Source organism: Coregonus clupeaformis, chromosome 22 (assembly GCF_020615455.1).
Source record: "Coregonus clupeaformis isolate EN_2021a chromosome 22, ASM2061545v1, whole genome shotgun sequence".
In the NCBI taxonomy this organism is placed as follows: domain Eukaryota; kingdom Metazoa; phylum Chordata; class Actinopteri; order Salmoniformes; family Salmonidae; genus Coregonus; species Coregonus clupeaformis.
In genome coordinates, this window is record NC_059213.1 from 1,452,626 (window position 1) to 1,467,218 (window position 14,593).

Below are 14,593 nucleotides of genomic sequence, written 5' to 3' on the forward strand. Positions count from 1 at the left end.
TGCTGGGCCAAGCGCTAAATGCTAACACACCCAAAGCCACTGAGGGAGCTAGGCTAGAAAATGCTAAAAACATGTGCAAAGGGAGTTGTGCCAATGCTACGCTAAAAATGCATAATTGCTGTTAGCCCCATGCTTTTGCAGAAAAACTGAATAAATCAATTGCATTCCACAAGTCTGATTAAGCAAAGAGTTCTATGCTAATGCTAACAACAATCTGAGTAAGGGAAAGTTCCAGGCTAATACTGACAACTGACACAGTCATGGGAGCAACGGGTTCAGGACACTTTATCTTCCAGACGTTTCCTTTCATAAATCAACAGACTTTAATATGCTACGCTTTTGTCAGTCTCTGCCTTTGAAACTCTTATCAGGAAAGATGGTTTACAATTATATAATTATTCAGGTCAAGACTGTAAAACGATCTGACCTCACCCCTTACTAAGCACACACAAAAAGAAGAAAGGGGGACTGAGAGAAAATGATATTTTGTGATGCACCTGCGGTCTTGAGTGTCGGAGAGAGGCCGTAAAAAAATATAGCTGCTCCATCCATTTAAAGTGAACATATGCTCTTGGTTTGAACCAGAGAGAGGGAAAGAGAGGGCGAGGGAGAGCGCACTGGACCAGAGGGATAACGGTTGACTCTCCTTTATGACACTTGCTTACTGCTTAACCCATTAGCCCGGCTGTTCGGACATAAAAGCCCCAGAGCTAACCACAGGTCGTGTGGGCCTTTAGGCCTCATGCAGTGTCCACCTCCCGGAATATCGTCTAGGCAGAGGCAGTATTACCTATTCTGGCCCTTGGAGCACAGGGAAGTCGGAAGGAAGGGAATCCCAATCCATCTGGGAATGACTAGATGGGGAAATTAGGAAAGTGGCCTTTGATGTGGATGAGGTTGGTTAGTTGGTTAGGGTTTACCATAGCTTCAATAGTGAGTGAAATCACTCCCCTACAGCAACTGAGTCTCAGCCATCAGGATGTATTTAATCGATGTACTTTGAAAGGTGAGGCAATGGCAACGTTTTCAGCGGTCAATTGCCTTTGTAGATCGCAACCTTATTTCCTTAAAACAGTAATCATCTACTTTTTGTGCCACAGTTTATGAGAAAGTTAAAAGTATGGAAATGTATGCACTCACTACAGAAAGTCGCTCTGGATAAGATCGTCTGCTAAATGACAAAAAAATTTAAAAAGAATGTAAACTTGCCTTTGATTTAGTTTCATATTGTACCAACCCACGTGCTTTCACTTGTCACTAGGCAGCATAGGTCTGCAGTGTTAAATATAAGGGAGCAGGAGGTGAAAGAGGTGGTTGTTGTCAGCAAAGGTGACTGATTATCTGACTGTGTGGTAGCTAGTCAGAATGCTGAAGCTGACACACTAACCCTGTGTTGGTGGCGGTGCCAGCAGCACGAGCGGTGGTTGCCTGGGAATCTGCCCTGACATGTCTGTCACACTGAACACACGCCAGAGTGCCTAGCTTAGTCCTTCCTCTCAAAGATGGCAGCTGTGTGTGTTTATATATGGAGTTGGGACAGCTGGGCTCTGGTCACACACTCCTACACAAACAGCCCCAGTAACCTCTGTAATCAGTTATGTAACCCAGTCAGTCACTGAGTTATGATTCGTCTCATGTGGTGTTACATTGGTTCGCTACACTTATCAAGACAGATTAAACCCTTAGTTAATTTCCTGATTTACTCTAGTGCATGTCCGATTCCAGTGCCAAGTTTCTCCGTCTTCTTTGTGTGTATCTCCTGTATTTGGCTCATGCCTGGGTGAGTCAGTTGATTACTAGGCCAATCTGTGGTACTCCTTGTTTGAGCTGCTGACGTCTTAACACACCCCCTGAACCATTCACCACCCCACCTGACTCAATGTGGGAATATCTGTTCATTGCCCAGGTAGGCCCTTTATGAAGAAGCAACCAAGCTAAAGTCAGCTGTAACGGCTATATAATAGACAGCTAATTTCCCCTGCAAGACTAGTACGATGGCTAAATCCCTGACATGTCCAACCAAACACTGTCAGTTTCCACTATTAGGACCAACCCAAGAGCTTATGGTTAGCAGTGGCTGTGTGGTCAGTGACTCCTGTTGTCGTTCTAAATGGACCTGACTCCGCTGTTCCAGCCCATTGAGTCTGATGGTCCATTAGGGCACACGCTGTGCCACATTAGCCCTCGTTGGCACACGAGCCAGGGCCAATTTCACACTTACAAATGACTTCAACGTCACCTTTCGCAAGCTCGTCAGAGTCGCCGGCCCTGGTATCCTAGTAACGACACCGCCCTATATGTTCAATTGACGGTTCCCTCTTTTGCTTCAAATGCTTCTGTGGCAGGCATCCAAAAAGACCAAGGCCTGCCTTGCTTAAAGCGAAAATATTTGTTTAAAACAAGAGTGTCTACCCCGCCTCTGTTTTGTTAAAAGGTTAAGGGATGGACCTATAGACAGAGTCAAGGACTGACCATCCATGATATCAAGATGATAGTTTCAAACATGTTTTGAGGCTATGCAGTGTTTGTTTACATTTACATTGTTTACAAACATTGGAGTAAAACAAGTTTATATTTTGGGGTATGACTGTTGAACTAAGTTAATGAGGCATTTCTAAGTTATGTTCTTTAAAAAATCTATGGGTATATATCATTAATTTATAAGACCAAAAATGAATGTAGCACAATTAAGCATTCTAGCTTTAACTCTCAAACCATCAGATATGTAGAGTATATGGATGGATTAAAGTGTGCCATTTATCAGCCTTGGAGGACCATCCGTAGCCATCAGTGCTCTCAAAGGCTCTTCAGGTGCATTAGCTACCTTTCTTTGCAATAGAATTAGCCCTCATAAGTGCAGGAAGAAGCTACTATGTAGTTAGCAATGATAAGGAATATATTGAATGTTAGGTTGCTGGGCCCGTATTCACAAAGTATCTCAAAGTAGGAATGCTGATCTAGGATCCAGGTCTGGCCTGTCTATGTAATCATATTCATTTATGATCTAAAATGTGAAACTGATCCTAGATCGGCAGTACTCCTACTCCAGGCGTGTTGTGAACTGTACTCTTCACGCTGCCGCCTCACGGTTGTTAAACACCAGCCAGCTCCTCCAGCTGTCTCTTCATTTCTGGCTACAGTACTGGAGCATGTCATTAATCACTGTCCTCAATGGCGGCATAATGTCCCCTTATTCTTCTTCCATTTCCAGAACATTCTTCGATTAGGATTAGAGCCCGGTGGAACTCCCCAACCAGCTGGTGCTGTTATCCTTCTGGAATGTTCACTTTCACTATTACATCATTTGGTTGTGTATTATAAGAGAGGTGCCGCAGTACAGTTAGACTATGTAATAAAAGTTAGTTAGTATGTTAGAACAGTCGAGGGCGTTTGCACAGAGATTAAGCCCACGCCTTGGCTACTTTTAAATAGAGCTTTCAAAGAAGATTCTCCATTTAAAACAGTAAGTACAGGAGTGGGCTTAATCTGGGTCTGTGTAAGTATCACTTACTTTACAGTACTATAATAAACAAGACACTAGGCTACATCATGGTGCATGATGGGTTGGTATTGTTGGGCTTAATCTGGTTCTGTATCACTATAATGAACTAGACGCTAGGCTACATCATAGTGTATGATGGGTTGGTGTTGTTGCCAACTTCCCAGTATGTCAGTGTTGGTACAGTAATCAAATCAAAGTTTATTGGTCGCGTACACATTTTAGCAGATGTTGTAGCGGATGCAGCGTAATGTTTGTTGCTTGCTCCTAACAATGCAGAAATCAAGAAATGTCGGAACGAATCCAATTAACAGCCAAATAGCACTGTAACAGTAATCCAACTTCAATCTATACGTATGTACAGTGGCTTGCGAAAGTATTCACCCCCCTTGGCATTTTTCCTATTTTGTAGCTTTACAACATGGAGTTAAAATTGATTTTTTGGGGGTTTGTATCATTTGATTTACACAACATGCCTACCACTTTGAAGATGCAAAATATTGTTTATTGTGAAACAAACAAGAAATAAGACAAAAAACAGAGAACTTGAGCGTGCGTAACTATTCACCCCCTCCTAAAGTCAATACTCTGTAGAGCCACCTTTTGGAGCAATTACAGCTGCAAGTCTCTTGGGGTATGTCGCTATAAGCTTGGCACATCTAGCCACTGGGATTTTTGCCCATTCTTCAAGGCAAAACTGCTCCAGCTCATTCAAGTTGGATGGGTTCCGCTGGTGTACAGCAATCTTTGTCATACCACAGATTCTCAATTGGATTGAGGTCTGGGCTTTGACTAGGCCATTCCAAGACATTTAAATGTTTCCCCTTAAACCACTCAAATGTTGCTTTAGCAGTATGCTTAGGGTCATTGTCCTGCTGGAAGGTGAACCTCCGTCCCAGTCTCAAATCTCTGGAAGACTGAAACGGGTTTCCCTCAAGAATTTCCCTGTAGTTAGCTGCATCCATCATTCCTTCAATTCTGACCAGTTTCCCAGTCCCTGCCGATGGAAAAACATCATCCACAGCATGATGCTGCCACCACCATGCTTCACTGTGGGGATGGTGTTCTCGGGGTGATGAGAGGTGTTGGGTTTGCGCCAGACATAGCGTTTTCCTTGATGGCCAAACAGCTAAATTTTTGTCTAATCTGACCAGAGTACCTTCTTCCATATGTTTGGGGAGTCTCCCACATGCCTTTTGGCGAACACCAAATGTGTTAGCTTATTTTTTTTCTTTAAGCAATGGCTTTTTTCTGGCCACTCTTCCGTAAAGCCCAGCTCTGGAGTGTACGGCTTAAAGTGGTCCTATGGACAGATACTCCAATCTCCGCTGTGGAGCTTTGCAGCTCCTTCAGGGTTATCTTTGGTCTCTTTGTTGCCTCTGATTAATGCCCTCCTTGCCTGGTCTGTGAGTTTTGGTGGGCGGCCCTCTCTTGTTCCATTTTTTAATAATGGCCAGATGCGCCGAATACAACAGGTGCAGACATTACAGTGAAATGCTTACTTACAGCCCTTAACCAACAGTGCATTTATTTTTTAATAAAAAAGTTAAATAAAACAACAACAAAAAAGTGTTGAGGGGAAAAAAAGAGCAGAAGTAAAATAAAATAACAGTAGGGAGCATATATATATATATATATATATATATATATAGAAGAGAGGGACAGATAGAAGTAGTAGGGGGTACCGGTGCAGAGTCAAAGTTTCGGATATTTTTTAAAAAACCAAACCCTGATCTGTACTTCTCCACAACTTTGTCCCTGACCTGTTTAGAAAGCTCCTTGGTCTTCATGGTGCCGCTTGCTTAGTGGTTTTGCAGACTCTGGGGCCTTTCAGAACAGGTGTGTGTGTATATATACTGAAGATCATGTGACACTTAGATTGCACACAGGTGGACTTTATTTAACTAATTATGTGACTTCTGAAGGTAATTGGTTGCACCAGATCTTATTTAGGGGCTTCATAGCAAAGGTGGTGAGTACATATGCACGGACCACTTTTCTGTTATTAATTTTTTTGAATAAATGTATTTTTTTTCACTTCACCAATTTTGACTATTTTGTGTATGCCCATTACATGAAATCTAAATAAAAATCAATTTAAATTACAGGTTGTAATGCAACAAAATAGGAAAAGCCCCAAGGGGGATGAATACTTTTGCAAGCCACTGTACACCGGATGAAGATCTTCTAAGAATCATATGTACTGCAGTAGATATATTAGAGTGGGCTATGTCAAGACAGTATTTAAATACATATGTATGGGCAGACAATTGGGTACTCTGGGCCCCTTGTGGCCCCTATCTATCAGGCAGATGGTTGTGACTGGAGCCCTCGAGTTCTAGATGTTCCAGGGGACAGCTTGATAAAGTTAAGCCCAACAAAGGCCACTGTTCTCTGGATAGGGCAGGGCCAAGGCCGTAGCCAGGAATGTGGTGGTTGAGGGCCCTGTGTCCCACCCACTGTCACCCCCCTCCCTAATGTCTGTCCCTGTCACTCTGATTCACCCACCACACCCCATAACCAGTCTTCAATGGGGGGGAAGCCCCCAATGTGGTAGAGTTCTTCAAGTCTACTGTATTAGCTAGCTCTCTTTACTTCCTCCTTTCTCACTCACTCTCATCTTCTTCCTCCTTTACCTTTGTCTCTTCTCTCTATACTGTTCATCCATCTCTCTCTCACTCCATCTCTCTCCCTTTCCCCCCCATCTCCTCTCCTCTTTGTCTCTGGGTCAGTGGGGGCCTGATGGCAACAGTGTGACTCAACTCGGATGGCATTCCCCCGTCCATCCCTCCCAGTCATCCCCTCAATGGTGTCTCTGTCTGGCTGGAGGCTGGAGCAGGCACCGGGGTCTCTTCCTGCCTCACGCCCTATCAGAGGGCAGGGGAGGGTGGAGGGGAGAGGGTGGAGGGGGGGGACGACAACTGCTGCACCAGGGGCTCCTCATCTCGTCCCACTCCACTCCCCCGGAGTGAAGAGTCAACACACTTGGTTACTGCTTGTATTGTTTGGTTGGTTGCATGTAAGGATTGATTTGTGATCAGTTGAGATCTACTCTATCATCTTGGGCCTTGTGAAGTAGACCAACCTGGATTAGCTGTGTTCTGTGATCAGTAACGACTATTGGATTATTGACTGTTCTGTGCCTCTTTGACTACAATGGAGGAGAGGACAGTAACAGGGGTTCAGCACTGCTAGAGTCCTCATTACCTCTGCTGGCCTTTTCAGGATCAATAGCACAAGGTAGGTCTGTGGTAGCCTGGTTCCAGATCTGTTTGTGCAGTCTTGCCATCGCTTATGGTAATTGTCAAAACAATGGCCATAAGAGTTGACAAGACCGCAAAAACTGATCTGGAACCAGGCTAGGTCTGTGGACAGATGGTTATTGTCTAACAGTGCTGCTATTCAGCTGCTGTGTGCATCAGACAGTCACTGTCATGTGTGGTCATTGTGAAGAGCTTTTTGTACTGTTTTCCACTGACAATAGAAAGTATCTGTGTCAGCGAGATGCCATTGGCTGGCTGACTGGAGACACAATGGCATTTCTGGTTGTGTGCAGTTTCATTGGATAGGAACCTGGCAGGGATTTAAATGGACCAGTTTAGCTCTACTTGCGGCTAAGTTTTAACTTGAGTTGTGATTAATGGAATGGGCACATGGGGTGTGTGTGGCAGTGGAGATAGAGAGAGATTGAGAGTGATTCTCATTGCTCATGTTATCACACAGCTTTCCATCCCTGACCGTTTTCCTCCGACCCCTACACGCTGTCTGCTACCATGCTAATATGGGAAAGCACCCCTGAATCAGGTAGGCTTCCAAAACTCACTCCGTATTGAAGCTGCAATGAAGCACCACTCAAACAAGCCGCCTTCAACGAGCTCTTAACCAGCTAACCAGCACCATTGAAACTATGAATGTCAATGTCATCTTTCTAGTCAGACCAGCTGTTGTTATGGACAGCAGCAGGGTGGCAGTTAGCCTAGCGGCTAAGAGCGTTGGGCCAGTAACTGAAAGGTATTGGGGTCGAATCCTCAAGCCAACTAGGTGAAAAGTCTGTCTGTGCCCTTGAGCAAGGCACTTAACCCTAATTGCTCCTGTAAGTCGCTCTGGATAAGAGTGTCTGCTAAATGACTAAAATGTCTCCATGTTCCTGTGTCTGTTTTAAACCAGGGTCGTGTTCTACCTGGGCTTGTCCAATAAGAAATGCTTAGCAAAAATGAATACGACCCAGGCCTGGCCTAACCTCTCCCCCCCCAGTGTAACCTCACCCCATGGCCCACAGGGTAACCTGAGGCCAGAGTGCTTTGTCATGTACCAGAGAGAGGGGTCGCCCTCCTCTTTGTCTGACCGCAACAGAGCAGCACCACAACAACATGCTAATGTGTGCTGCTTGGGTTAGATTAGGCTGCTGTTCAGGCTGGACAGGACCAGTTATACACAGACTGAGTTAATTGCTCTGTGTATTGTTATCTGGAGGCTGTTTTTGGTGGTTGTTCATGTTTTATGGTTAAATAAACAGTGATATTAAATGTGATTATGGGATTTTAGGGCATGGCTTCTTGTGGAACATACTGTGTGGGAACCTTCCTCCTCCCTCAATGTCAAGCAGACCTCTTGAACCCTGCGCCGGCATGTTTACTTGATGACTGTAGGGAGTGTTAGGGCCATGAATGTAGGCCTGTTAGAATTTCAAGGGGCATGTGCGTATGTATGAATGTGCATTTCTCTGCGCGTGTGAGTGTATATCTGCGTGCGTTTCTGCCGTGCAAGGCTGCGCCCGCGTGTGTGCGCGCCCCTGTAAAATTCCTCCTTCAGCCAGCCTGTTTATTTCTCCAGGGTCGGCTCTCCTGTTTGTTGACAGAAGAGGACAGCAGGACGATGCTCTCTCTCTCTCCTCTCCTCCTGGCTGTTCTTCCCTACTCGGTGCTTGGCCCGCTAACAAAGGGAACTCTGTGGATAGAAAAACAACTGAAGGGAGGGGGAAAAAACACAGAGCATTGTTAATCCGGTTAAAATCTTACCCCGAAAAAAAACAACAAAGCTTTTAGTTTGCATTCCTCACAGGCCATTGCTGGCTGTGCTTGGGTGAGGCTAGGGCTCTGATCTCCAAGGGGAGTTGTTTTTCTACTGGTTTGGTTTTCCCTCCTTGTTTGAAATCCAAAAGTGGCAGTTGAGAAATTCCACGAATAGCAATTCCTTTCTGTTATGTCATCTTTTGTATCAAATTTCACCTGTTCAATATTCAATACCTCTATCAAGTGTCCATTGATAGGCAGAGTCTATTTTGCGCCACAATATTGATCAACCTGAAGCGGATCGATTAAGCACAATTAACTCTGCAATCTGGAACAAATCCTTCCAAAAAACTCAAGTTTAGCATAAGTGACTCAGCGAATCAGAGTTGGTGGCTCATAGCGATTAGCCACAGTTTGTTTTCATCATGTGCTTTTTAGCCCTGCTTATCCTTGAGTTAGCTTCTCCTAGCATCCGTTCAGGGAGCAGGTTTCATTGAACAAGTTAACCACCTTATAAGTTTAAGCTACACAGTTTAGGTGAAAAGACATCTAGATGGGCCGGGCCTCATTTGTCAAAATAAAAGCATTAGACACCAGACTCCTGTTTAGACATCTGACTTGGTTCTATCTCGCTCCCTCTGACTGACTTTCTGATGGTAGTGCCTGACGATGATTGACACGATTTATTCTTAGTGCCTTTTGTGTAACTAAAACTAAACCACTCCGCATTCTCAACCCTATCCATCCCACGGTCTTAAGTCTGATAGAATAGAAATAGAATTGGATTATATTTCTATGCTATATCCCATTGTCTGGGTCTTGTGCCCTGTGTTAAAACCCTAGCTGCCTTGGAAACTCTGTGGCTGTGTCCCAAATGGAACCCTATTCCCTACATAATGCCCTATGGGCCCTGGTTAAAAGTAGGGGCACTATATAGGGAATAGGGTGACATTTCAGACGGAACATGTGTCTCATAGACATACAAATCCTATTGTTCCACAGTCGGGGTGCTAGACCTAACCAGACCAAACTATTGTCTGTCTGTGGTGGCTCTGGGTGTCCCAGACACACATTTCTGGCTTGGGAACAGGTCTGTCCTAGTGGGGCTCAGAGGAGAGAGATGGAGAGGCTGTAGCGGGAGGGAGAGGAATGGATTGGTATATAAGAAGAGGGTGAGAGTGGGTGAATTTTGAACATAGTCCTTGTGTGGCTTACAGGACCAGAGGAAAGAGCAATGGAGAGTGAGGGAGGGATAGAGAGAAGCACACAGAGAGGCCAGGGTGGAAAAACAAAGCCCCTGTCCAGCCTGTGGTCAGCCAGGAATGGAGCCGTATGAGCAAACACACAGTGACCTTTCTCTATTGGTCCGTCTCTCTCTCTCTCTCTCTCTGTTTCTCTCTCTCTTGCGCTCGCTCTTCTCTTGTCCCCTGAGCCAATATGGGTTGTTGTTGTTGTGAAGTCTTCAGGGGTTTGTTAAGATTTTCAAGGGGGGGTTTATGGGTGTACTGTGGTGTTTTTAAGTAAGCGATGATATGTATTTAGAGCATCAACATTAAAATGTCTCTCTCTCTCTCTGTAGGCATGGAAGAAGCGGTGGTTTGTTCTCCGCAGCGGCCGTCTCTCGGGCGACCCAGACGTGCTGGAATACTACAAGAATGACCACGCCAAGAAGCCCATCCGCGTGATCGACCTCAACCTGTGTGAACAGGTGAAACACTACTTATGCTAAGGCTGATTATGGCCAGGAGTTTGTTACTCTGGACCCTAGTTATGTAATACATTAGTTCCAGGTCAGGTCACGTGATCCGGGAAAACTAATGGTCCTAGTAATGCTACAGTACCACTAGCTAATACTGCTAAAACGTCTTAAGGAAGCTATAACAGTAAATTACATTGACAGTGGCTTATAGCAGCTTTGGCTACAACAGATATTGCTACCCCTATTGTTTATGTAATGCTACGTGCTAATGCTAAGCCCTATTGTTATGTGGTTGGTAATGCTACATGCTAACACTAAACCTTCCCCCCCACAGGTGGACGCAGGGCTCACGTTCAACAAGAAGGACCTGGAGCACAGCTTCATCTTCGACATCAAGACCATCGACCGCGTCTTCTACCTGGTGGCCGACACGGAGGACGACATGAACAAGTGGGTCCGCTGCATCTGTGACATCTGCGGCTTCAACCCCACAGACGACGGTAACAATGATGCTGCACACACACGTACCACACACGTCCCTGCACAGGCTCGCATGCACGCCCACACGAGAGGGACTCTGAGATGTGTCTATACAATGTGCACAAAATACGCACAGAAGAGAAAGAGAAACGCAGAAAGAAAATGCAACAGAAATATGCATGAGTGGAAACAGTAGTCTTTCCTCACACGTATTATTCTCACATAATGATCATATCCTGGTGTAGTGTAGGTTTGGACACGGTGTGCCAAGCGGCCTTTGTTCCCAGCACAGGCCTAATGAGGCCTAATGAGCCATGTCTTCAGATGGGTTCACGTTACCATGTTTCCATGTACTGTATAATTAAAGCAATGTGTGCTCCCCTAAACTGAGCCCCACTGCCGCTCTCTCTCCTTCTCTACCTTTATTGTTCTCTCTTTCTCAGTTGCTCTCATTTGTTCTCCCTCTCGCTCACATTCGTTCTTTCGTTCTTTCTCGTGCTTGCTCGCTTACTCAGGGGAAAAGCGAGTGAGTGGGGCCCACCAAACCAGAATGGTGGTTTATTTAGAGTTCTACTTCCTGCTCTTTCTTCCCACCATCATCAGTGGGGGCCACATACAGGGGCCTCCGGACCTGAACTTCCCTCTCAGCTGACATGGGAGGTACTGTTGAGTTCAAGGCCTAAAATTAACTTTTTGGTCCACTAGCCACTGTGGCAGGTAGATTTAAAAATCTACCAGCCACTCAGATTTTTTACCAGCCAAAAATATTTGGGGGGGCTAAAATGATGAGCGTGCTTTGTAATATTTCTAAAACAATACATTTATTACTAGTAAGAAGTAATGTGGTATATTAATTGAAATTGTATCCAAAATATCACAGATGAGACAAAACATTTCACCTGTCCCTTTAAGGGCATGAGGTTACCGTGGTAACGTGACTCCAGTCATGTTTGTGCCTGTGAGATTGAGTCTGACTAGTACAAGCCTTGCCTTCTCTTCCCTAGCAGTTGAAACTCAAACATAGAAAAACAACCTAGCTTGTGAACAAAACAATGTAAGTAGCCAAGAAACACAAGGATAAAGTCTCACGTCAGTAGAATTTCGTTTTTCTGTAAATTAGACCAACGTTTATGCCTGTGCACAGCGCTTCTAAAAATGAATCTTTCACTCTTCATGTGCGACAGCCCCCAGCCAGGCAGTGTTGCAATGCGAGGTGGGATAGGCTGTGTAGGATTCGTAGTTCTTTGACTTTGTGCGATTTAATTTACCAGCTATCAAACAAAACTGCAGAAATTCTTTGAAAACAGCTACTGGAGCATTTATTTTACTATAAATGTGATCATACTTGAATATTTGTATTCACAAATGCGAGTGAAATGCTCGCCCTATGGAGCCCTGACCACCCGCCAACGTGGCTGGTGAAATAGACATCTTACCCGCTAATGCCAAAGTGGCGGGTGTTTTAATTTTAGGCCCTGGTTGAGTTGTTGCCTGGCTAATGGCTATGGCTTACACTGCTTACACTGGTGTGGAACCGGAAATGGACCCTACAATCTGAACTCACTATTGTAATGCATGTGGGTTTAATCCGAATATTAGGGAACCATTTCGAGTCCCTGGAATGTCCTGGATTATGATATCAGCAGTACCCAGTACATCTTTGACAACAGGGAGACCACGTATCAAACCACAAGGTCAGCTTCACTCCTTCCTCAGTGTTGTGGCTGTATTCTACCCTCCCTGTTATAGTGCAACTTCAACCACAACATATCGCTTATCTATGGGGCCATTTTTGGAATGTTGAGTTTATTATGGATCCAAGCAGCGAGTTTGTCTGTCATAATGGCCATGCAGATTTGCTGTGGTTGAGCGGTGTGACTCTCAAATTGCAGAGAGGCCTTGGCTACTTCTGTCTGTGCCTCACAAAGTCTTGCTGATCATACAGCACAAACAAAAGAGGGGACAGTTCAGCCCACTCCCGCGCCCAGGCGAGGGTGCACTGTGGCTGGGGAAATGTCAGCAAGGGGGGGTGCTGGAGTGCTGGAGCAGCAGGGCTGTAAACCACCGGTGTGGGAGGGGGAGATGAAGGAGGAAAGGGTTTTTCCCGCTGCCTGGGTGAATCAGCACATAAGACAGACAAACAAGGAGGTGGAGGGATGGCGAGAGAGAGTGATACAGTGGATAAAGCAGGATAGTAGTGAGAGAGGGGGCTGGGGAGAAGAGACAGAGATTAAGTGATGCAATGTATAGGGTGTGATTGGGGGGGAAGGAGGAGTGCACAGGATAAAGCAGGAGAATAGTGACTGATTGGGGAGCGATTGAGGGAGAGGGTGCACAAGATAAAACAGTGGAGGAGGGAGTAGGAGGGGAGGAAGAGAGCGATGGATGGAGTAAAGATTCAGAGAGCAGCTGTCGTCTCAGGGTGCGCATCCTTCAGTTTGAGCACTTAGGGAGCCACTCAAAGACGATCTCTCTGTTGGTGGTTGGGTGTGTATGTGCGTACACACTGAGGAGTGTAGGCGGGGAGCAATGCAGCCGGAGAGTAGGTTGTGAATAGAGCACAACCAAGCACAGTCGTCACCACACAGGCCTACATGGAGACGGACAAGGCAGAGACCTTGAGGAAATGCTGTCTGGCAGTGGTTGGGATTCAAAAGGCAAAACATAGATTTGGATGGAATACAGCTCAGTATTAATGGGTTGAATAACATTGGCAGATACAATAGCTATTGGAAGAAAGGAAGCATTTTTGTTTTGTTTTTGTGTTTCCCTATATTTCCCCTTTTGTTATAAATTCCCTCAAACTGTAATGTAAATGTAATGCTACATTTTAATTTCATAGTTGTATTTCTCATGCGTTAATAATTGATTGTGAAGATTTGAAAGGCTATTGCGTGGTTCACAGACATACACGTGTGTGTGTGTGTGTGTGTGTGTGTGTGTGGGAGGGAGGGAAAGTGCATGCATGCCAGTGTACGTACAGTGTTTGTCCTTCAAGTCTGACTCATGACCTGTTTGTACTGGATGTCATCTTGCAGTATCTCTGTCATGTGTTCAACTCGGTATCCATTTCCCACAGCTCTGTAGTGCTTTTATAGAACGTAATACAGATTTCTGTACACAAACAAGTCAGAAATATAACCGTACAAACACCTACAATATTATCACTACAGAACATGTACGTTTCATTAATAACTGTCGTGCATGAAAACTCCGGTGTTGTTCTGATGGTGTCCCCTCTTCTCCCTCCATCTCCCCTCCTCTTTCTTCCCCACAGAAGCGGCGAAGGCTGCCCACCAGGCGGGCAGCGGTGGCTCAGTGGTGGACACACCCCCTCACCCGGGGTTGGGCGTGCTGGGGGGTCCTCCGGCCATGCTGACCAACGTGCCCCCTCCCTACCAGCCAGTCAGCGTGCGCCACTTGGACTCAGAGTCCAGCCTGGATGAACCCCAGGACTACCTGTGGCTGGTCAACTGTGAGAGCAAGAAGCCAGAGCCCAACAGGTGGGTGTGGAGTCCATGATATGACAGTGCACCGCTGCCATTGGTACAGAGTGGAGAGGTGTTTGTGACATTTCCCGCTGTGTTTCTCTGACATCTAGTCTCCCTCTGGTCTCCATCTAGTCTCCCTCTAGTCTCCCTCTGGTCTCCCTCTAGTCTCCCTCTAGTCTCCCTCTAGTCTCCCTCTAGTCTCCCTCTGGTCTCCATCTAGTCTCCTGTTATTATATACTTTAGGTTTGTGTCACTCTTTTTATTTAGTATGGCGTCTTTAGCCCATCTCTCCTCGCCTCTCTCTCTCTCTCTCTCCTCGCCCCTCTCTCTCTCCTCGCCTCTCTCTCTCTCCTTGCCTCTCTCTCTCCTTGCCTCTCTCTCGCCTCTCTCTCTCGCCTCTCCCTCTCTCCCC

The 14,593-nt window shown here is 45.6% G+C and overlaps 1 protein-coding gene across 13 annotated transcripts in view; it reads left to right on the top strand.

Moving 5' to 3' along the window:
- The window catches only part of gab1 (GRB2-associated binding protein 1), a 73,322-nt gene that overhangs the window by 45,091 nt on the left and 13,638 nt on the right, over positions 1 to 14,593 (top strand). For all 13 annotated transcript variants that reach the window (XM_041843267.2, XM_041843261.2, XM_041843259.2 and 10 more), the window contains 3 exons: positions 10,091 to 10,219; positions 10,545 to 10,710; positions 13,968 to 14,193. In XM_041843267.2, coding sequence (XP_041699201.2) covers positions 10,091 to 10,219; positions 10,545 to 10,710; positions 13,968 to 14,193 — 521 coding nt within the window. The remainder of the gene's footprint in view (positions 1 to 10,090; positions 10,220 to 10,544; positions 10,711 to 13,967; positions 14,194 to 14,593) is intronic.